The sequence below is a fragment of the Diabrotica undecimpunctata genome, chromosome 2 (genome assembly GCF_040954645.1).
Source record: "Diabrotica undecimpunctata isolate CICGRU chromosome 2, icDiaUnde3, whole genome shotgun sequence".
Taxonomy (NCBI): domain Eukaryota; kingdom Metazoa; phylum Arthropoda; class Insecta; order Coleoptera; family Chrysomelidae; genus Diabrotica; species Diabrotica undecimpunctata.
The window spans coordinates 42,812,259-42,837,483 of NC_092804.1; the positions used below are offsets into that span (position 1 = coordinate 42,812,259).

General features: G+C 32.7%; 1 protein-coding gene across 5 annotated transcripts in view; it reads left to right on the forward strand.

The window, feature by feature from the left end:
* Positions 1-469: 469 nt before the first annotated feature.
* The window catches only part of LOC140434460 (glutamyl aminopeptidase-like), a 111,850-nt gene continuing 87,094 nt past the window's right edge, over positions 470-25,225 (forward strand). Inside the window, exons 1-3 of one of the 5 annotated variants that reach the window (XM_072522747.1) lie at positions 470-629; positions 13,821-14,024; positions 21,628-21,898. In XM_072522747.1, the coding sequence (XP_072378848.1) occupies positions 13,901-14,024; positions 21,628-21,898 (395 nt within the window). In that variant the 5' untranslated portion in view covers positions 470-629; positions 13,821-13,900. Of the gene's footprint in view, positions 756-793; positions 950-3,108; positions 3,191-13,683; positions 14,025-21,627; positions 21,899-25,225 lie in introns of those variants that run through there. The other 4 variants (XM_072522745.1, XM_072522746.1, XM_072522743.1 and 1 more) reach the window with 4 other exon arrangements.

Sequence of the window (25,225 nt, forward strand, 5' to 3'; positions counted from 1 at the left end):
CCATTGACTAACGTTTTCCAATGTGTTGGACCACAGTCAACTAAAGTTACTAACTTTAGGTGGCTGTGGTTGGAAAAGTTACTCATTGAAATATGTGGACATATAATACAACAGCAAAATTTGACTTCTTCACGTGCCATATCAGAGTTATCGGACGCTGGCGATGGCGATCAGTATGGCGAAGGCTTCTCGATCTTCTGCCACATTGAATAATTGTCCTGCATTCAATATCTAATATGTCTACCGTTATGATTTATGACTAATATGTCTACAGAGAAATTTAAGATAGATAAAATGTAAAATGAAAAAAATAATTTTAAATAAATATTCTTTAATACAATGGTAGCCACCCTCTACTTTTGCGTCATCTGTTGTTTAGTTACCACAACTTCAAAAATTTAAATAGTTTCTTATAATAGTGTTATAATATGTAACAAACCATAATAATATCACAATAATAATATGTACTATATAATATGTTGCATATTTTCAAAATATTCTCAGTACTATTTATCACAGTTTTTCTGTTCTCTTGGAATTTTTATTAGGAATTGAGACTTAATTTTTGGTATTTCATGTTCGCAGGCTGACAGTGACATTTTAACATAACCTCAACCCTCAACTATCCGGTAAGTTATTTATTTTAAAATTAAGAAAAGTATTTTTATCATTGCATATTTTATCTATTTAAAGTATTCTAATATGGAAAGATAATGCAACAGGAAATTTAAATATGTTTCATCGATTGAAGCGAGGTAGATATGTGAAGTTATGTTATCATAATATCTTGAAATCAAATTTATCATAAATAAATATTTAAAAACAATATTTATCCATTTGGCAACAAAAATTAAATTCTTTTATATGTTACTACACCATTAAAAAAGTTTTCATTGGTTGTTACTAGGATATAATAGAAATTTTTATTGCTGTGCATAATAATTATCAGGTAAATATAAAGTGAAGTAAATGTGTTTATAAGTACAAATATTTTCGAAATATCTGACAATGTATTCTGGGATTATTTTATTAAAGGTACTCTGTCTCTGTCAAACGGGTTAATGATTATTTTTTACTCTTAACATAAGTAGGGCAGTCAATCACCTTATAGTAAATTGGGTCAATTTTATTCAAACCATACTTAAGTTATGAACAGATGTTTATTTTGTATTACACATACTATTTAAAAAAAATATTTCAATTTGATTAATTATTTTTGATAAACACTAAAATTGCATATAAAGCTGGCATTGAAAACAAAAACATTTTTATAATAAACTAATAAATATATAAAATATATTTTAATTTATTCTTCATATACATGAAATACAACTTATATAATATTTCTTTATTATAATGCTTATTACATATGTACAGATTACTGAGTTTTCAAAAACATACTTATACCTTTCCCTTCTAGAAATACTATTTTGGTTAATGTAATAAACCAGTAACCTGAAAAATATGAAATGTAGTTCATTTTTTAGTTTATTTTATATAATATGTCTTTTTAAGTATTGATTACTGTGTAATATTAATTTACCTAGTTTTTTGTTTTATTTATTGGAAAATCTATTCGGTTATGAGCTTGACAAGTGGTTATTAACACTTAATGTTTTGCATCCCATTCATTTACCTCACAATGCAAGCCTTATTCCATTTTTTTATTTGTAGCTGTTGTGTACCACTTTTGGTTCACAGTTATACATCGCTTTTATGTGCTAAGAGATCAGGCAGATTTAAAGTAGGTATTCACTCTGAATACAGGTGTGTAGGTCTGGTGTGGTGGACATAGCTGAGTGTAACAAGATACTAGCATTCTAAGCCAGAGAGCTTGAGTTTGATACTCTATGCCAACAATACCATTTTCATTTCTACAAATACAACTAAAACCAATAAATAAGATGCTCAGATTTCCCTCTCGCACATCCTTACTTGCTTTGATTTTTAAACTTTAAAGCCTGGCAATAGTATTTAAGTAATGGTTTCAGGTACACAGTGTGGAAGTCCTTAAAGAATCTGAGATAGGTAAGAAAAGATGGAAACATGGAATTAATTAGTTGTAACAAATGGGAAGAACACTACAAATCCCTATGAACAGAGAATAAGAATTTAAAGAAGAAATAGGCTCAGTCAGATCAATAGAAGAAGAAGTGGAGAAAATAATGTTAGATGAGATTACAGTGATATCAAGAGAAATGAAAAATGGCAAATCTCCGAGGCCAGAAAATATTCCCATTGAGCTGGTAAAATATGGAGCAGACATTTACTTGAACTGTTAACAGATTTATTTAATGACTGCTTGAATAAGGGCGGCAACATCCTATCAGACTGGACTATATCATATATAAAATCGATCAATAAAAAAGGTGACGGAAAGATTTGTGAGAACAGAAGAATTATCATCACGTTCAATAGGGAGATTATACAGCAATATAATAAAAAATAGAATTTAATCTATTCAAGGCACATCAGGAAGTATGGGGAAATAGAGGAACAATATGTTTTCCGGGCTGGCAGATTGTGCATATTTAAGGATAATAAGAGGCAAAAAGTGCAATAAAGAGAAGGCCACGGGCCAGAAGGTTTCGGAACCATTCAATGTGACAAAGGACCTTAAGCAGGGGTGTTGCTTATCGCCTATCGCCTATAAATATACATGCAAGAGGGCTGGAGAAGAAAGTGTGCAGGAATGGTGATATTGAAGATCTCTGCTTGACAACAGTAAGCTAAAAAGTGCTAAGAATAAAAATATTTAGCCAGCATAATACCAATTCGAGGAACACCAGAAAGAGACATAGAATACTGCAAGGACGGATATGCAAAAGAATTCTCAATTCAGTTCCTTGATCAATCCGCATCGGTTGTGGTGTAAATTTTAAAATAAATTATCACGTTCTTAAAATGCATCTAATGTGTAAAATGAAATTCATTTTATATTCACGGTAATAAAGTTTTAAAAGCAGAATTAAAACCTACTTGTATACCTACTTCCATTTTAATTTTTGTAATTTCTGTAATAAAATTTATTTTATGACTTATTATTTTAATTTTTTAATTAAACATTGTTTCTGGTTAGTGGTGGAACGGTGGTGTCAAATCCAGTTTGAAACACCTTAAGTCATGCTCTGGTATATGGTTTTTATGCTTAAACACAATATTTTGGCATGTGTTTTTTTAATAATTTACAGTAAGTCGTACCTATCAAAACGTTTTTGGTTAAAAGAGTAGAATAATGTGTACAAAGTCTATTCGAGAAATTATTCTAATTGTTTATAAGCCAAAAAATTTTAACGTTTTTGCAATGTTGGAAATGGTTTTTTCTCACTTGTTTTAAATTCTTTTGCTTGATTCCATAATTCTGAAGAAGTATTCTTGTTTAAGTTAGAGTCAAAATTTTTCCAACTTTCGTTAGATATTGCTTTTAATTTTTGCCATGAAATCTTGACATTTCAAGTAATTTTCAAAGGTAGGGTTTTGTTTATAATTTAAAAGTGCTTCTTTACTCTCTTTGATAATGTCGTCACCGTTTGTATTCACCAAGGCAGAGAATTTCGAATTTCGCCTTTAAAAGCTTTATATTGTGGAATTGACAGTTGAACTGCATAATTTATACAATCAATCAAAAAATTATATTTATCTGACGTATTTTCCATTTGGTGACAGTTATTGAAAAATTGCTCCGCTTTGATTTCGTGCAAGGAAAAATTAGCCTTCGGCATAATTATCTAATATTTCGGGTTAATTTTTTCAGATAAATAAATGTTTTTAATGTTCAGTGAACGGCTAAATTATGGAATATTATCATTATTTCGAGAACCGTCGAGTTTTGAGGAAAATCCCGAAACAGGTCGATTTTTGTTATAAAATACCCATCTTATAACGTACATGGAGTAGGGATGACGTCACCGGTGTGGGTGTAGTGACATAACCGTTAATATTTTTAAATAGAAATTGGTATAATGCGACACCTGATTTGAAGGAGAATTTACTTCTCTATTTAACATTACATTTTTAACTAAACTATTTTTTAAGGGTACAAAACAATTTTTTTTTAATTAAATTCAACTAAATTACAACTAATGATTTAATTCATAATGTACTTTAAAGTAACCAAATTATGCATAACAATTATTTTAAATTAATTGTAGAATGCCATCTTTCTGAAGTAAATACTTAAAAAAGCAAAAATAAGTAAAAATAATAATGGACACAAAAAGTTATCTCATGAAGACTGAAACTTTTTGTCAAATGTTAATTCAAGCAAGTGATAGTGGCATAGTTACTGTAATATTTATTGAGGTAAATGTTTTGATTTTGTGAATTGTCATCAGTTGTCAATTGTAATTTTTACTTTTGAATAGGTACTAAATTATGGCTCACCTAAATGAAACACAACGCATAGAAATATTAATTCTTAGCGGATGCGGAGATAAAAAGAGAACACAGAACGAGGTATGCAATTTATTCAACGCAAAATATCTAGACAGACCTATCAGCCAATCAATAGTAAGTAAAATAGTCCGAAAATTTGGAGAAACTGGGCACGTTAAACATATTCCAAACGCTGGGCGTCCTAAAATTGAAGACAATGTGAAACTTGATATTTTATTAAATATACATGACAATCCTCACAGTAGTTCAACACAAATGGGTGAATATGCTGGAGTTTCCCAACGATCGGTATTACGTATTAAAAAAAAAAAAAAGAAAAATACCATCCGTACAAAATTCAACTACATCAGGAATTAAACGACGACGATCCCGATCGCCGGCTTCAATTTTCTGAAATTATGCAGCATTTATGTATCCTCAATCCACATTTCATCAATCAAATCCTTTTTTCCGATGAAGCCACATTTTTTTGTACATGGTACCGTGAATCGTCAAAATTGCAGATATTGGAGTCAAGAAAACTCACATTGGATAGTCACACACGCAATATCCTCAGAAAGTAAATGTATGGGCAGGGATCATTAATGACAGAATCATGGGCCCTTTTTTCTTTGAAGAAAATCTAACAGGAGAACGTTATTTAACTTTTTTGAGAAATCAACTTATACCTGTCCTTGCTAACATGTATTCAAATGCCAATAATCCAAATTTACCTAGTGAAAATATCTGGTTTCAACAAGATGGAGCCCCTTCGCATTACGCACGTGAAGTACGTCAATTTTTAAATAATTGCTTTCCCAGAAGGTCAGCAAGGTCGCCAGATCTAACACCTCTAGACTTTTTCCTGTGGAGTTACATAAAATCAAAAGTTTATGTCAATAGACCCCAAAACTTACAGGACTTGAAAGATAAAATTAGGCATGAAATGAGTCTAATTACTCCAGAAGTCATCTGCAATGTACTTGATGAATGTGTCCGTAGATTCGCATATTGTCAAGAAACCGATGGATGGTATTTCGAACATTTAATTTAAAATAATTGTTATGCATAATTTGGTTACTTTAAAGTACATTATGAAATAAATCATTAGTTGAATTTAAATTAAAAAAATTGTTTTTGTATCCATAAAAAAATATTTTAGTTAAAAATGTAATGTTGTTAAATAGAGAATTAAATTCTCCTTCAAATAAGGTGTCGCTTTATACCAATTTCTATTAAAAAATTACGGGTTATGTCACTACACCCACACCGGTGACGTCATCCCTACTCCATCGACCTGTTTCGGAATTTCCCTCAAAACTCGACGGTTCTCGAAATAATGATAATATTCCATAATTTAGCCGTTCACTGTTTATACAGATCATAAAATCACTAAATATATAGACCAATTTATTTTATTCGCTAAATCTGTTGTAAGAAATATAACATCGACAGCTGATTTATTTTGATCAGGTTGGGTTTAAATAGTAGGTGCTTCACTATAAAATTGAGATCATCTATAGTTTTAATAAGTTGTGTTTCAGTTGCATCATTATAACTAGATCCCCAAATTACATGATGATCATTGAAATCTCCATCTATAATTAATGGGCCTCTGACCTGTGAGAATATGTTTATCCAACCATTTACTGTGCTTTTACATTTAAGAGGTCTGTATATAGATAGGAACCTTAGTTAAATTGTTTCAAATTTAGTTTTGATGCCACAGACTTCTATTTCGGTATTGAATATAATTTAGTTTTAGTTCCCTGAAGCTAATTGTACTGCGAATGAGAATAGCTACGCCTCCATAGCTATCGTCTCTATCTTTTCTAATAAGATTATAACCATTAAAAGAATATTGAGGGTCTTTTTTTTTTAACAGCGATTCACTAATTAGCAGAATATCGATTGTTTTATTGTTTAAATATTGCATTAAAATGCATTTATTTGACATAATAGATCAAGCATTCCACTGACTTATTTTTAATACATGTTGTAAATCTTAGGAGCTACTATTGTTTATTTTTCTAAAACTTCATGGTACAATATACACAAGGTATGATATTGCGCATGACATTTGACAGCTGAACCAGGCGTGTGACGTAGCAAAGATCCCCCGAACCCATTATTTGTTATGACAGTTTAACGACTTTTTTTAACATTCCAGCAATTTACGGCGTTTTCCTTCAATTAAATCATTATAGTACGTTGAAAAGTATCTGTGGTGGTTATTTGCTGTTAGTCATTATATTATACAGTGGATTTTTTCCAAAACTGTTGTACTTATCTCACTTGATTTAGTGTTTTGATTTAATTTTTTTTGTAGTATATTTAAATAGAGACTTATTTACTCTTCAGTTTTTTATTTGATCTAGTTTTTATTTGCTCTAGTGTATCGGGTTTTTGTACCTTTTTCAAAATGCGCTGTGCAGTTGTTTGTTGCAATAGTGACAATAAAGCTAATATCTTAAGATATCATAAATTTTCTAAATATTGTGTGACCAGGAAACTGTGGATAATATCTTGTAGAAAGGATAATTTTTTATGTCTGACGAATGTTATAGGTAATGTAAAAATTTACATGAATAAATCTATTTATCTATCTAGTTTTTAATTTTTCCATTTTTTTTTCCTATTAGCGTAGACTAAAACAATACCAAGATAATTTTATGTATGAAAACAGTGACGGCACAAGATCATAATTTTATATGGGCAAGATACATTTTGCGAGGCCCTCTGCTCGTGCATAAAGATAGATTTTTTAAAAAAGTCATGACATGTGTCATTTCATTAATAATCTTTTATCCATGCAAAATCTAGTCAAACTTACAAATGACCTAAAAATTTAATTTAAATATTACAGGAATCGAAATTTTCTACTTTTTACACTGCTGAATTGTTTAAAAACGTGGTCGTAATCTAGCTTGGATGCTATATCAGCCTCGATAGACAAAATTGCGATCGCAAAAAGTCTTTCCTGTGACATCGTACTCCTTAAATAATTCTTAATGAGTTTTAATTTTGAGAAGCTCCTTTCAGCGGAGGCTGTACTAAATGTTATTGTTAATAATATTCTAATGACGATGTAAATGTTTGGGTATATTTCTTTTAAGTTATTATCTGTAATGTATTGAAGCAAGTGTTTCACGTCTGTTATAAATTTAGTGAAATTTGAGATCATTATTTGTATTCCAGCTGTGACAACCGCAAGGTGTGACTCTAATATTTATGCCTACCATATTTGCGCCATTGTCGTATCAACCTTGACCACGGCACTTTTGAATATCTAAGCCATTCTTTAATAGTTCGCCTAGTATGGCATTACCTAAATACTCTCCTGTTGTCTTACTTACAGCAAGAAATCCAATAAAGTGTTCTTCTATTGGACCCGTTGATGTATTACAAAATTTTAAGATCATATACATTTGTTCTACTTTAATACAGTCTCCAGTGCAGTCAAGGAAAAAAGAATAATATTTTGCCTCTTTTAATTTCCGAATCACTTCAGCAGTTACCGGTTTTGACATCAGTGTGGTCAATTCATTTTGTATATCGTGACTTAAATAATGGTGCTTAAGTTGTTTGTTAGTAATACGTCTTATATGTTTTCGTAAAGTAGGATCAAATTTTGATATCAATTTAAATAAATAATAAAGTACCTACTATTCTTAAAGTCACCGTCTGTCTTTATAGCTTCTCTGTGACCTCTGAATGCGAGATTATGAGAGGCTAAGAAGTTAATAACATCGAATAATTAGTCAAACAAATTGTACCAATGTTTTTGAGATTCGCAAATTAGCCTTTCGCTTTTTTGACGTGACAACGTCTTAAATTAGGTTGTGGCTCGGAGTCACTCATGAAAAAGTGTAACGCCCGCTCACGTCTGTTACGATGAGTCACCGAACGAGAGGGAGGCCCGCCGGACCGGCGAATGCCTTGTGTCTCTCTCCCACTCAAACATGATCGGTCCGCTGGTGCGATGCTATTTCTCCTATCATCGTCCTATCCTCAACAAAATCACTCAAATAGAAATTAGTTAAGTTTAAGTTTACATGTACAATGTTTTAGTAAACAAAATATATTTCTATAGTTAAAATTTGTGCAATTCTTATTTTCATTCAATTCCTTGTTCCTATTGTGCAATTTAATAATATTCATATCAATAAATATTCTACCGAGAAAAAGACGTTGTCACGTAAAATCTTCGCCCGTAAAACCGACTTTACAGGCAACCGATTTTTTTTGTCTATTGTTTTTTCCTATTTTATGCCTCTTTCTAATGTTATCCATTGCAACATAAATACCATATATGTTCTTTGCTATTCTTATGTCTGTAAAATACTGCTTAAATGTTTCCAGTCACAGTAATCTCCCTGTACCATCTGAGTTTGTGAATTGTCAAAAAGTCTGCATGGAAAACAGAATACTTTCATTTTGAGAATTAGAATGAACTAACCAGCGACGATGTTGAATTTCACCATTACTCAATTTTCTAGAGAAATAAAAATTAGTGCCTATGGTCGTCGTCTTTGAGATAATCTTCATCACCAATATTTAATTGTTGTGAGGGGCCGTTCTGAACTATATCATGACGCTGAACGTCTAATATGCGCATCGACCACATACCTGGATTAAAATTATCAAATATTTGTATAATTTCGTTACTCGCATCGCTGCTAATTGGTGGATAACAAATTTTAATTTTTTTTCGTGATCTAGAATATTGCTCTCGGGAAACACAGGAATTTCATCGTCGGAATCTGATTCCGTAGATATTGATTTTGTATCAATTTCAGACTGTCGTTCGGTATCAGTATTTAGTGGTTCTCCATCAGTACTTCAAAAATTCATAGGAATCTCAATCGTGACTGAATGTTTTTTAGAAGTCGACGCTATCGATTCAGATGGTTTTGTACTACCAGATGCAGTCGGATTAAGAAACTTCATCATTCCTGTACTTAACGCCTGGTTTGATATTGCTCTTTCAGCTTTTCTTTTTCGTTTTGCTGATTCGGATTCCCATTTTCTCCCGGCATCTCTCTTAGGGCCCAGCGGTGACGTGCATTGCAGCGAGGATTTCTCGCGAGCGATAGCGACGCAAGCAAGTTTTTCGGCGCGATCATGGCTTGTTGTTACCACTTTTGTGTGTGTCTGTGGATAGGCATGTTGGTCCGTCGGCTATCGGTCGGAGTCGGCTCGTGTCTGAAAATTTTGAAAGCGCGAGATTGTGGGCGCGTTCTGGATATTAGTAGGCTTGTTATCATTTTTTGTTTTGGTTACTTAGGCGTTGGGACCTATTAGGTTTAAGTAATACATAAATCTCCATGGCGCGAAGCCCCTCGGACCGCGAGGCCGTGGGCTGTGGCCCACGTCAATGGTATCTAAAATTTTTGGTGAAATCGACTTTTTATATGGAAATACTGGTAAATGTAGCTAGAAACAGATTCCTTGTGAAGGTTTATCGATATCTTAATAGGTGACGCTACAGTAGCACCCTAACATCCTGGTAACTGACAGTCGTCGTGACGAATATAATGGTATTTGTCATCGTGACGGCGAACAATAAGTTGTTTACGTCTTTGTGTGAACAAAATAAGCGAAATTTGCAAGAAATATGTGACACAAATTGTAGTTCAGAATGCGATGATAGCGATAAAGATCCAGACTACAGTTTTAACGAAGATATTGACAAGAAAAAGGTAAGTTTTTGAATATTTGTCTCCAACTTGATTTAGCTTGAAAATAATGGTAATTGTGTAGATACCATTTTTTACGTATACTGACGAGACTAACGAATATAGCCAATTCACAAGTAGTTACCATTGTTTTCATCAATTTACATGTGCAGTGATACATTGTAAAGATCGAGCTAATGCTTTTTAAATGCATTTATTTTTTTCGAATATTGACAAAACTAATAAGTATTTTTGAAAAATTTAAACCCAGAATGACAGATTACATTATGAGCGAGGGAACTTGAAAACTTCTACAATGTGTATTTTAATAAGTTAAGGGAGTGAAAAAGAAGAGAAAATTTAGTGTGAATTTTAATTTTAAATATCTCATTCAAAAGAAACTTTTGGCTTATTCTAAGGGACTTTTGACCCCCGGTAATAATGTAATCTTTCATTATGTGTTTAAATTATCAAAACTACTTATTAGTTTTTTCAGGATTCGAAAAAATGAATGCATTTATAATGCATTGGCCAGAAATTTTCTTACGCTTAAAAATGTTGTCTTTGTACAAATTTAATTTCTTTTGCAGAAACATCGTAAGATATTGCCTACACCGTTATCCAACCACAATACTAATGCAGTATCTGGTGAACCTGACAAGGAAAACCCTGATCGAGGAAGAAAAAGGAAACGAACATGTAACATTGATCAGTGACAACAAAACAAACGGAACAGTGGTCAATCATATACTTGTAAAAGAGGAAAGGGAAACGTTATACCACAAAAATCGATGGGAGAAGATTGTTTGTACAAAAGAAAATGTTTTGAGGTAGTATCAGCAGACGAAAGGAAAAGCATTTTTCAGAAGTTTTGGGAGATAAATAATTTTAATAGCCAAAAGGCGTATTTATTTGGATGCATACAGATTAAAACAAAGGCCCGCAGTACCAAACCAAAGGAGTTGCCTTCCCGAAGAAGTCACTCTGTCGATTATTTAATAACAACTACAGGCAACACGAGGTATCAAATTTGTAAGAAAGCATTTCTAAATATTCATGGACTACAACATAATAGGGGTAGAGTCGAGAATATTGCTAAAAACATCAAACAAGGTTTACTAACGCCGAAAATGGATAGAAGAGGACATTATGCAAATCACAAAAAAAAATTTCTAATGAGAACATCTTATTTCTTAAAGAATTTATTGAAAGACTCCCAAAATATGAGAGTCACTATTCCCTATTCCCGAAATGACAACTGTAACACGTATTTTATGACAATGGACTATACAATAGAGAAGTGCTATAAGGTTTACAAAATTGAATGTCTATCGCAAAATCAAGAATGTGCTGATAAGTTTCGAATAGTATTTACTGACGATTTTGATATTAAATTTAAATCACCTAAATCAGACACGTGCCACATATGTGATTCAATCTATGTTAGTATGAAAGAGGCTACAATACCAAGAAATGACGAACAATTTCAAGCGTTAAAATTGAAGCCAGAACTGCATCACAGGAAGGCTAAAGCTAGACAAGACGCGATAAAAAATGCAACAAAAAAAAGCACAAGAGAGCAACAAAACATATACAATAACATTTGACCTTCAACAAGCACTTCCAACCCCCAAATTGTCTATTGTTCCTACATTTTATAAAAAGAAACTTTTTTCTTACAATCTGGGTATACTCGTTGTACCCCTCACAGGGATACTTTTATTTGTGGGACGAGTCAACCACTGCTAGAGGTGCAGATGAGATCGGAAGCTGTCTGCTTAAACACTTCCAGATGCACAATATTAAAGGACGTACGTTAATAGCTATCTCTGATAACTAGGTCGGCCAAAATAAAAACTGGTCTTTGGTCGGAGTGTGGCTTCGTTTACTAGCTCTGGGAAATTTTAAGGAAATAATACATATTTTTCCACAGGTCGGACACCCAATGTTACCATCAGACAGAGATTTTGCTGTTGTAGAAAAATACGTACGAGCTCATTGTCAATATGTATATTCTCCAGCTGAGTGGGAAAACATACTAAGAACATGCCAAAAGAAAAATCCATTCATAGTTTACAAGATGAATCAAGAAGATTTTTTAAAATGGTCTGAAATGAGAAACTATTTTGTACAACCCAAGTCTACACCGGCTAATCCATGTAATATTAGAAGTGCTGTGCGAATGCGCTTCTCTGCTGAGAACTTTGAACAAATCGAAATCGCTGATACATACAATGGTGAGTTTAATTCATACTCAATTCAAAAAAGAGGAAGAACTGGAATCCTACAAGAACATTTTATTCGAGATCTTCAGAAAAAATATGCTACACGGCTTGGTATTGAACCTATAAACCTTATAAACCTATGAACCTTATAGTAAACTTGAACATGTACTTTCGTGTTTGGATTGGGTTCTCAACGTTCATCACGAGTTTTACAGGTCATTATTTGCAAAGTCCCTGTAATGTTTTTCTTATTGCTATTATTGTTTCTTGTGTTTATTTCTAATAACATTGTTTAGTATATTTGTTTCATTTTTATATCCTGTGTGCAATTCAATAAACGTAAAAAATGGTATCTACAGTGTTTTTTATTCAAAGTATCGTTTTACTCGTAAATTTAAAATTCGTTTTCAGCGGTGAAGTTAAAATAAGCTAGTTAGAAGATTAACAAATATACATGTGAAAATACTGCTACGACAAATGTCATTGCAACAGAACAATCAATCGGTAAACTTTTAAGTTTAATTTCTGAACATTTGTAGAAATGTGACTTACCATTATCTTCACCCGAGCTCTTCAATTATCCAATGAAAACTTAATTTCTTTTTTAAAAAAATATTATAAATTGAATATTCCAAGTGTAAGGACTCTAAAGAGAAATCATGTTAACTCGTTGTACACCTTAGTAATAGGAAATATAAGAACTAATATTAGTGACAATTACTTCTAGGCGTGTGTTGACGAAACCACTGATTCGTCAGGGAGATATATCGCTCCCTGCTATAAAAGTAATCATATAAAAAATATCAAATTTTTTTCTTCCTGCAGCTGTTTCTAGCCATAAATTATTGCTTTTCACAAAAGCAATAATACATTCACAGCGAGGGTAAGGCGGTCCTGATAACTTACACATTTTCAACAATAGAAGATTTGTAAGAGGGGAATATTTTTATTACTTAACCATCATTTTTAAGATGCCATGCCGTTAGGATAATGAAGGTAGTCACTATATTTGTGAACGTTGTATACACAAAAATATTTCCACGTTATACTGAACACACTAAATATGTATGTTAAATTAAATACGAACCTCTACCACGTTTGATATTTTTAATGAAAATATTGTTCGTATTGACAGTTTTGAATCAAGACAGAATGTCAGAAAGAATTATGCAAGGTGTTGATTTACTCTGAGAAATAATCACCGACATACAATTTTGTGTCGCTATACGTATTAGAAAAAAATACGGCACTAAAGAACTACACTACGTATTTAATTTTATACTTAATGTAACTTATTTTATTCTCCTCGTATATACTAAATTGTTGTAAATACTTTAAAAAGTCGTTTAACTTCTTACCTGGCCTTTTTATTATTTTTAATGACGCCTGGTGTATGTACTTGCAAGATAATAGAACTTTATCATAAGCTCTATAATACATAAGTCTGTATACTATTGCTATCTGTTTGACAGTACTGTGTGAGGAGCTGACATGATATTTATTTTTTTACTATCTCACAAATTAGTAGTATGTCTCGTTATAGCGGTGGTGGCCCTTGGTCTCTCGACTACAATTCTTGCAATAGAAAATAAAAGTTTGAGGCTAACAATACGAAGATTAAAAATGGAAAAAAACAATTTGGATAATAAAGACAATAATTTAGTAAAGTTCAGATTACCGGACACTGTGAAGCCTTTGCTATATGATCTCCATCTTTATCCAGATCTAAAGACCGGACTATTTCGAGGTAAGTTTCTGTGCACTTTTTTATATGTGTAAACTCTTTTAGAACATAAATAAGTTTTTTCTTTCTTATACGTTTACATTTTAGGATTTTTACACGGTTAAGTTATACTAGAAACAAAATATAGCTATATTTTCTAAACTAATCCATTCGTTTATAATTTTTGGACAAAAATTCATAGTGTTTTGTTCTTTTAAGTGTTTTTTGTTACATATAGCTTAAAACAAGTCGGTTTGTCAGCTGTATACATTTTTTGAGAGTTTTTGTAAAAAACAAATTTTATTTTTGGTTATTTCTTGATTTACTAGACAAGGCGGAAAGCTCGGGTTCGTTCGAAAAAATATTCCCATGAGATCTTTTTACATAATCACATTATCAGTTGTTCAAATTGTTCTATACAAATTAATTTTTTCGTCCCAGACAATTTTTTTTTTTGATTTTTTGGATCATTCTGAACAAAATAAATCTCTTGTAGTTTTTCTGTTAATTTAATCGTTTTCGAGGTATAAATAATTTAAAACTGAGAAAAACGCAAAATTACGATATTCAAGGCTCAAAAACACAAGTAAAAAACATTATTTGTTAATTCACCAAAGTCCTAAATTCAAGTTCAAACCTTATTTTATCATTTCCCGATAAGTATTTTGGGCCTATTTCATTTTAAAACATTGCTTTTTAATCGTTAATAAAGCGCTTATGACAGTATATAAGAGAAGGACACAAGCTATAGGGCACACATTTTTACTGGTTTAAATTCTCATTGTATAAATGAGCGCCCGCCCCAGTGCCGGATTTAGTTCATGGACCGCCGGGGGCTAAGTTATACTATACCGCCACTCTTCAGTAGGTATAGATGCGTCTTAGGTTAACAATTCATTAAAACCATTTTAATATTATTAGGTTATTTATTACAAATATACAAAAAAGCCACAAAGACACAAACACAACTTATAAAGTAAATTAACATAATTATTTACAAACAAATTTTCTAGGACTTCCTACTTGCAAACCGGTCGATGATTTTATTCAAATCTAATTTTGTAAGCAGATCATTATTAATATTTAAAACAGCTAACGAATTTAATGTTTCTTCCGTCATCGTATTTCTCAAATAATTTTTGACCCGTTTTAAAGTAAAAAATGATCTTTCACCAGTTGCGTTAGTAACCATCAACGATAAGAACATTCTTAGTGCTATTTCTACGTTTGCGAAGGTTGCAATTATATTATTTTTATGCAAAAGTTCCATCACAAAAGTAGCACTGTGAGTTGTTTAATTTTTATACTCAACTTGGCCTAGTAGTGACATTATAAAATGTTTTAATTGATTACACTCACTTGCTAGAGATGTATCCAAGTCATTCGAATAAATATTCACTAATACCGACGCTTTGTCTGAAATCACGTTATCCTCTGAAAGAGGTAGAGAAAATAAAAATGAGAAAGTGATTGCATGCTCTTCATAGGCTTTCCCTTTAGATTTCAGATTATTTGCCAAATAATCAATTGTTTTATACAGCACTTGGGTTCTAATCTTATTTTGCGGTGTAAGGATCTCTTCTGTATCTGAACAAAGACGAACATGTATGTAAGTCCATATTGACAACGTCAATTGAGGTTAAAAACCGAAGTAGAACAGGCATTAAGCCTATTTATAAAGTAGGAAGAAGAAAAAGAAGAATTAAAACGTGATGGTAGGACGTACCGCCTCTCAAAATTTACCGCCGGGTGCTAATAGTCCCATAGCCCCCCTTAATCCGGCACTGGCCCGCTCTGTGCCAATTAAAAAACAATGGTTTAATAGTTATTTATGCACCAAGGGTGTTATTAAGATGATTACGCCCGGAAAATAACATAATGCAGCCAGAGGGCACCTGGCCCGAGGAATGGATATTGCTCGATGGGTGTAATCATCCGGTAACACCAGTGGTTTTTATAGCTGTTTTATTACCTCCCTGTTTGGATGGTTTGCTTCCTTACTTACTTCTGGATTTCTAGTTCGGTTTGCTCTTCTTCATTTAGTATACACCTTTCCAATTTTGCGACTTTTTCTTCCTGTTGACTTCCGCTCTAAATAGTTGAAGTACTGCATTCAAACCATTCCCTTAAGTTCTTAGGCCACGATAATCTTCGTCTTCCCACATTTCGCTTTCCTCGAATTTTGCCTTGCATAATAAGCTGCAATAATGAGTATCTTCGCCCTCTCATAACATGGTCTAAGTACTCAAGTTTTCTTCTTTTGATAGTCAATATTATTTCAGCTTCATTTCCTATTTTTCTATAACGGATAGGCACTAGAAGAAGAATTAAATACAAATGTTCAAATTATCGATCATTTGCTCAACAATGAAAATATAAGCTTCCACAACTTCAATTATTTCTGGGGTTATTGGACACTATCTCGATCCATATGTTTATTTTGTAATCTTTTTTGGTCTATTTTATTTTTCCAATATTCTGTGAAAAATCATGACAAAATAAGTATGAACACTTAAGTTTTTATGTGTTTGAAAGACCTACTATAATATAGAGACAGACGGACAGACTCATTAATTTAATCTTAGGTTAGTAGATATATTTTTGCAAATGTGTCATGTATTGAATATATTTACATTTTCATATTTACTTTTGAATATTGACACTCAAATAATACTTAAAATGCTATCTGTTGAATTTTTTACTATTTATTGCTGTAATATACATTTTTTATGCAAAACGGTAAAGAATGAATTTTTGTTATGGATGCTAGGTACGATAACGATCATTAAATTGCAGTAATTTAAATGACAAACTAATTTCCGTTGTTGGATTATTTGTTCAACTGTTTATTATTTATTTAAACGTCAAATATAAAGTTTTGTTAGTTAAAATTGTGGTTTCTTCCCATAAAATATAGTAGTTAGTATAAATGCCACAAGAAAATAGGTTTCCATTGCGGTTTTAGTATATGTACTTTCACACAAACACATAATTTCAAATAAGGCTGTAGATCAGGTGTTTCCAAACTGAGGGGCACGCCTCCACTGAGGGTCGTGAGGATGTCATGGGAGGTGCGAGACAAGTTGAACTTTAAATTAAATTTAGGTAGTCTTTCTAAAATTCTAAATTAACCATGATGTTTAGAAAATTAAAACAAGCCACAACTGTCTTTATTACACAAACTCGAAAGCGAAGGCTTGAAAAAATGGAATGTGAGGCAACAGCGCGTATTTGGTAACCGAACGTTTCCAAGCACTGTCTGCCTCCTTCCCTCCCTTTTATTTGCATTTTCGGGTAATTATTCTTTATATCTTCTTCTTCATGTGCCTTGTCCGTTCCGAACGTTGGCAATCAACATGGCTATTCTGACTTTGTTTACGGCAGATCTGAATAGTTCAGCAGATGATAATCCGAACCATTGCCGCAAGTTTTGGAGCCACGAGTGTCTTCTCCTTCCTGGACCCCTTCTGCTGTCTATTTTCCCTTGAACGATCAGTTGTAGTACTCTATATTCTTTATATATATATATATATATATGAAATCTCTGAAATAAAAATTTTATTGTTTTAAAGTAATTTTAAACTATTTCACTTGATATTACATACCTCAGAACTTGTAGAAGGTTTTGATGAATCAAAAAGTTTGTCTGCATAAGTTTTTCTCATTTTGACTATTATTTAGGGATTTATTAAAATTAAAATAAACGTAGTCATAAACTTACAAAGAGACAGCATGTATTTACACTATGTTATACTTTTAATAATTTTAATAACAACTCCACACAACCACAGAGTCTAAAACCTAACCTCAAACTCTCATTAAGTACGCAGCTGTCAAACTACAAAATCCCGTGTTAAAAGTATTGCCATAGAGGTAAAAATCATTAAGTGGAACCTGATTTTTACCTCCCAACGAAATGTAGACAAAGTGCACTGAATGTTTTTTACCATTCTATAACTGCCTTATTATTAGACGTAGCACCTAGTGAGTTATACCACGCGAAAGTTTAGATGTTAAATGTTACTTACTGATATAAACATGGTTTTGAGCTAAAATGTCACTTAGTGAGTTTTACCTCTATATAGACGGTATGTTTGTAATAGATCAGGGTAATAAGGCAAAAAAAGGCTGTTCGTGACATTCAAAAAGCCAGGGTACTGAAAGGTTTTTTATGTATAATACGTATCCAAACATTCTAACCATTTCCTGTGTGAGATTTATTGATAATTTTTATTTATAAACAAATTAACCCATTAGCGCCGAGAAAAGAAATTTTTTTTACAAGCAATTATTTTGTTTAAAGCTATGTGAAAACAACTTTTAACTTATTTTCACATAGTGTTGACAAGCGTTTAAGTTATCCGGGTAACCCCGTTCTTCTTCATCTCCTAAATCCGTAAGGAAATTTGATTCAGGCAGTTTAAAAAAATTTTTTTACATCATCTTCTTTATATACCAAATATAAAGCTTTTTTAGGGTCAGTTTACTAAAATTATAAAAATATAAGTTTTGACTTCATAATCGCCTAGTGGGTCCATATGGGTACAGCAATATTTAAATGAATTTTTAACAGTCGCTTGTAATCTTTATACAAAAATATGTACACTACGTTATATTTTAAGATCTTTAAAAATATGTAAAATTGATTTGATCCTAGTATTCCCAAATAAAGGTACTGAAAATATTCTTACATTACATTATCAAACACTTTTTACTATAACACGATATTCCAACTTCCTTTCCTTGAGAAATCTAGTAAAACACTGATGGGTATTCATCAACGCGGATTCAGACGTCTAAATGAAGTATTTATGCGGTAAACCTAATATTGCTTGCTTATTTTATTATATTTTTACTGTGTTAAACCGTACCATTACAACTGGGTCCATATGGTGACTGTAGGCGCTAATGGGTTAAGTAGTGTGAAAAAATTTACTTTTTGGCGTTTTTATTTTATCATTAAAAAAATTAAGTTTTGAAAGTTTATTAGCATAACCATCTTTTAGAGAAAAATTTAATTTATTTATAATTATTGCAAAAATTATTCTAAGGCTTTGAAATTTTATACAGCTATAGACCAAACTGTAAATTTGTACATTCGTCCTAGAAAGACAAACTTTTTTAGGTATACATGTTAATTTTTAGCGCGATGCGACTATTAGTATATTTTTGCCAGCTGCATATAGTTGCCGTGTTTGGAAAAATGACGCATATCGGGAAAACGGTTTTTTGATCTATCATTAAAATTAATATTTGAGAAATAAAACGGCAAAGGAAATTGGATAAATATTATGGGCTATATTCTACCGATTACACTGTCAAATTTTGGTTTCGTGAATTTCGTAGTGGCTGTATATCTACATTGGATGATGGAAAATGTGAAGAAAGTTCATGAAATGATTTTAGTTGATCGTAAAGTGAAGATGCGAGAATTGGCAAAGGCCACAAAAATTAGTAGAGACCGCACTAGTCATATTTTGAACGAAGTTTTGAATATGGAAAAATGATCCTGACGTTGGGTGCCGCGTTTGGTGACCATTGGCCAAAAATAATATCGTGTGACCTCTCAGCGGTGTTGGGAGTTTATGAAGCGCAATCCGTCGAACTTCGGCGTCGATTACGACGGCGTCGATTGAAACCTGGATCTACTACTACACACCAGAGAACAGAATAAAAGCAGGGCAGAGGGTGAAGCCGAAAAAGTGTTCCGAAGCAGCCAAGAGTGGCTCGATGCGTCAGAAAGGTTACGGCCACTGTATTTTTGGATTGCAAAAGCATACTGTTGTCAGTCAAATAGACAAGCCGGGCAGGCGGTCGACTCTTAGTTCGCTAAAACGAAATGTTTTAGTTGAAGTGGGTTTGGATCCTGGTCCGGTGTACCACAAAATAAAAGATCTAACGTAGTAGTTTAAAATTCTAAATGAATCTGTCACTTAGACTAGAATATGCTGGTGTTTGATCGGCCTATGATGGAGCAGTACGGCGAGATAAGGGCTTGTGGCTCGGTCATATTTCTCCATAGATCCCTACCGGAAGAGCGTGACACCTAATATACCGGCATCATTTTATTGACTACCTTGAAATAGGTAAAATATCAATAGACAGTAGTATTGTGCATTATTGAACAAATGGCTGCAGGAACTTAGTGAATGGCCCCAGGGGCAGAAGAAAAATGCGTTGTTTCTCCAAGACAAGTTATTGCTCCAGCTCACAAAATTCATGAGTTAAGCTTCGAATTGCTTTCTCATCCGGCTTATTCTCTTGATTTGGCCTCCTCCGATTATTGTGTTCCTCAAACTGAAGAGAAGGCTCGTAAATAAAAAAACTATTTCGACAAAGAGATCATCTACGAAATAAACGCCTATTTTACAGATTTTTCAGAATTTTTTCTATATGGGCGGCATAAAGAACTTGGTAAATCGCTGAAATCGTTATATTGAGCTAGAAGGAGACTATGGAATAAAATAAAAAAATTTTTTGGAAAAACATTTTTTCATTTCAAAGGAGGTTATTTATCAGACCACCTAGTACTGTATTGTATTATATCGTATTCTTCTTTATGGATCTCGTTAATTACCCTTAGTACATGTGAATTTATTTGTCTAAATAAAATAATAGGATAGGTACCGTTCGCGTCATAAAAAACTGGTACAACTCTTATTACCGAAAATCATGTTTTTCAAGTTGTGTAAGTTGATCTTGTCACATGTGTCATTCTAATTTCTAGGGCACTGTTGCCAGTTCAACGAAAATATTATATGAAATCAGCTAAAAGCAGGGCTGTGTGACAGACCGCCAGTTTTGAGTATTCTAAAAACTAAAACATCGAGCATTCTCGATCAGTCAGTCACATTAAATTTGTTTAAACATGCATCCTAAAAAATTCTCATATTAATTTTGTAATTTTTCATTATCTCAATTAAGTACTCATACCTTGATTTGTGTTTTATTATAATTTATGAAAATATTGCAATTCAAATATAGTGATAGATAAAATCAATCTAGACATAACTTAAAATTATTATAATAAAACATTACAGTGAGGTATTGGATTGTAACTGTCACTTTATAATCTACGTAGGATAAAGTATAATGTTAGTTTTTGTTGATGTTATCGTTCATATAATAAATAATAAATTCATCTTGGTAGTTGGCCTGTGACTAAACTTACTGATACAAAATACAGTTCGTGTTCGGTAGGTAATTGAAGTAAAAAATTAGGTACAATAGATGCATTCCAATGTTCCCTGTGCCAATAATCTAGGTTTAAAGATCCTTCAAATATTTTGGATATTAGCTGAACCCTATCTCTGGTTATTAAATTTATTAAATACGGTTTTATGTTGTTAATGATAAAAATAATACCTATCTAATAATAACTTTATTTTTTTTAATTAGATTTACTGCAATTCCGTTATCGGTGATGGCAACAGCGAATTAATTCACGAACCACTGTATCCAGTCTGAACCCAGGTTTACATTGGGAAAAAAAAGTGTACCAGTTTTATATGACGGGAAGTGTACATCTTTCGAACACTACATCCCAATATTTTATTTTAGAATTTTTTAATAAACCAAGGTTTAACATTTTTGTTACACATTATTACTTTAAGTCTTTTTTTTTCAGGAAAAGTAAATATCTCTTTGGAGATTTTAAAAGAAACAGAAAGCGTTAGCTTACACTCAAAGGGTCTAAATATCGCAAATGTGAAGGTTGCCTCCCAACCGGGAACGTTCACCCTAGAAAAGACTTACGATTTACTGAACATCAAAAGAAAAGATAATTCTAAATTTATACCTGGATTTGATAATGTTGAGATTGAGTTTAATGGTGATATGAAAAACAGAATTGTGGGGTTATATACCAGTAGCTACACAACATCATCAGGAGAGAAAAGGTAAGTCTATGTATATGAAGGTTTTCGGGCTCTAACTTTTTTTAGTTTTCGGCCTTCCGTTGACGTGGGAATAGAAATAAAAACTTTATTGCTGTACCAATTTTATAATTACAGATCTATAAAAAAAATCCTAAAAAGAGGATATCTGCAATTTAGTCAACTACCCATTTTTGCTGCATAACCTGATATTTATTCCTTGATATTGTCAATATATAACCCAGTCAAATAAAATTTTAATACACGTAAAGCATTTGCGCCGGTTAACGTTATGAAATCGCGTTATAGGCTTTCGCCTCTTTAAGCTATGCTGCCTCCTCTCCCTTTTTTGTTTTGGGGGGAGGTCTAGATAGCGAAAATAAGAGTATGTCCAGGAGGCTGAAAGATGTGGTAGCAGCTGGGTTTTTGGTTGGTTTTTTGCTCGCAGTCTTGCTCAGGTGATATATTTATTTTTGCTGTTTGTTTATAATAGTTGGATTAGTTTACATGCTTACTTGTTTGTTGGAGAAGGACAGTTACATTTACCATTTAATATCTATATCGTTCCATGCAGTTACTATTTAGATAGTTCTAGGGAGTGTTAGGAACAGCTCTTTGATCATCGTTTTTGGCTAGACTATTGGCCTACGATATTTCATTGGGATAGATTCACCAGGAAGTTCGTTGCCTGCTATTTTTAGAAGCCTAGCTGGCGGGAATGGAACTTTTGTTTTTGGAATTCTGGTGAGTACGTGTCCTCGTCGGTGGCAAGGTTTTTGCTCTGTTGTTCGAGCCGTTTATTGTGGAGAGAACGTATCTCTTATTTAGATTGAGTATCCTATCATAGAGTCTACATTTGCTATTTGATGGGTTATCGCTGACTGATACGTCATATATTTTACACATGATTTTCCTCAGGATTTTCTTCTCAGTGGCCAAGACTGGATTTATCTGTTTTTTGTTTAGTAGAGTGTAGATTTTCGCTCTGTATTCGATAATTAGTATTAAAATTTTTTATACGTGTATAGGAGAGTAACTTGACTGGTGTTTCCGAATTTTCCACTTAGTGCTGTTAGGAGTTTGGCTCTGTTTGTTACCTTAGCCAAGGTGTTTCCAAGGTCAGCGTTCCAGCTGAGTGTCTACATCTCTACTGCGTTGTAAATTCTACACTCAAGTAGGACACTGACAGTCTGGAATCGAGTCTTTCTGTGTTGAGCACTATGTAGTTTCGTAGTTCTAGCTCCAATCCGGAGCATTTATGGTTTTTGAATAGGATCAGTTGTGTTTTGGATTGATTTAATGCTACTCTCCAGTTGCTGCACCATTCGACTGTCTCGCAGAGTTGTACTCTACCATCGGCACTGGGAGGGCCTGAGGAAAGTAGGGCCATGTTTTCACGGCTGAAACTCAAAAAAAAAGTTTTTTAAATTCCTCAAAAAAGTTGTCTTCACGAAGTTTTTACTTTTGTTTCTTGAAAATTTAATGTTTCGATTTTCTAAATAAAATTTTGTATATAATTTGTTTAAATAATTGAAAAAAACTCATAACTCACAAAAATTTCAATTGGTATTATATTGAACCTTTAAAAATCATACGAACACGCTGAATTTTGCTGAGAAGGTTAATTTTGGGACCCCAAAAAATATGCAAACAACTTTACCACTTCCCGGCTTCCCCTAATACCTCCCCGTTGCAGGGGGAAAAGCGATTCACCAAGAATTGTACGTTGTAGAAAATATTGTTTCAAATAAAAAATGTAGCTGAGATAATGTTAAACAAAAATGTTAGCAAAATCATTAGCACTTTTTGTGTAAAATGAACCGTTCTCTCATAAACAATTTCAGATATCGGCGCGAAATGAATTTTAAACAAAAGATGTATCAACCCAACGGTAAAAATTCTATATCTTTTGATCAGAGTGTCCTTCCTATCTACAAAAATAAAAATGAGTTTGAAAAGCGAAGAATGCAGCTTATTTATAACATTTTTGTATTCTGTCGCAAATGAAGTCAGTTTCTATAAATCTAATCAATAAATAAATGTTGTACGATTTTTGTTATTTTTTACGATTTTCATGAGATCAATAAAATTTATCAATTCCATTGACCAGTCGTAGTGGAATTTTCATTGCTAGCGCCTAATCTTTAAAGCCTATAACATGAAATTTCGATTTTGAGTTTTGGCAACTTTCACAAGACAGTATTGGGTAGGATTTGTAGCTGAAGTTGTGTAGTTTAGAAAAACGTACTTGAGTCATCGAAATAAAACAGTTTTAAACGTTTTAGATCGTTTTTAACGTGAAAGTTTAAATTCAGCGTTTTTAGGCATATTTCAAATCAAATGCCTCACATTTGTTGCCAGAACTCAAAACCGAAATTTCATGCTATAGGTTTCGAAGATTAGGCTCTAACAATGGAAATTCCATAGTGACCGGTGAATAAAAGTTATAAATCTTATCGATTTCATGAGAATCGTAAAAAACGGCAGAAATCGCGTTTTGTGAAGATTTTGTGAAGACCTCGAGTAGCAAAAAACAAATGTTTTTGAGAGAATTTTTGTTCAAAATTATCTTAGCTACATTTTTTATTTGAAACATTTTTTCTACGCCGCGCCCTTCAGATTCTTGATAAATCGATTCAGCTAAAATTCAGCTTGTTCGTATGATTTTTAGAAATTCAGGGACATTTTCGTCTCTGGCGACTGGAGTATTACATTTGCATTTAAATATATAAGCCAAAATTTATTAATGAAAATTATCGCGGAAATCAAAACGTCAAACAACATTAAATATGTAATTTTCATTTGAATAAATTGTGGTTTAATCTCATATAAACATAATATTGACTATTTCACTGTACTATTTTTAACTGATAAAACGTCATTGCAACCCTACGTTTCCTACTGACAAAACTCCTTTCTGTCCCTGATTTCTCAGCGACAAAATTATGACAGATCCGTCACGAAGGTGTCTGGTAATTCTATTATTGTCGGTTTGACAAACGTCATTGAGGCGTAATCAATTTTGGACAGATATAATGAATCCAGACAAAAAATCAAGATTTGGATGCCAGTCAGGTGAAGAAATCAAAAAATTGGTTTCGGAAAATGTCCCATTGAACACGCAGAGGTCCAGAAGCTCTATTTGGACCCAATTTTCGGAGTTCCTCCGGGTGAGAAATTTGAAAGATGTACTACCATAACGGAACTCTAGCAAAATTCTCGAGGATTATGCCCTTAACATGAAAAAATGCAATGACGAAGACTATAAAGAGTCGTCTGTAAAGTCAATGTGGAATACTACAGCAAAAATGGTACATGAAAAATATTTTACGGATTATGGCATAAAAATCG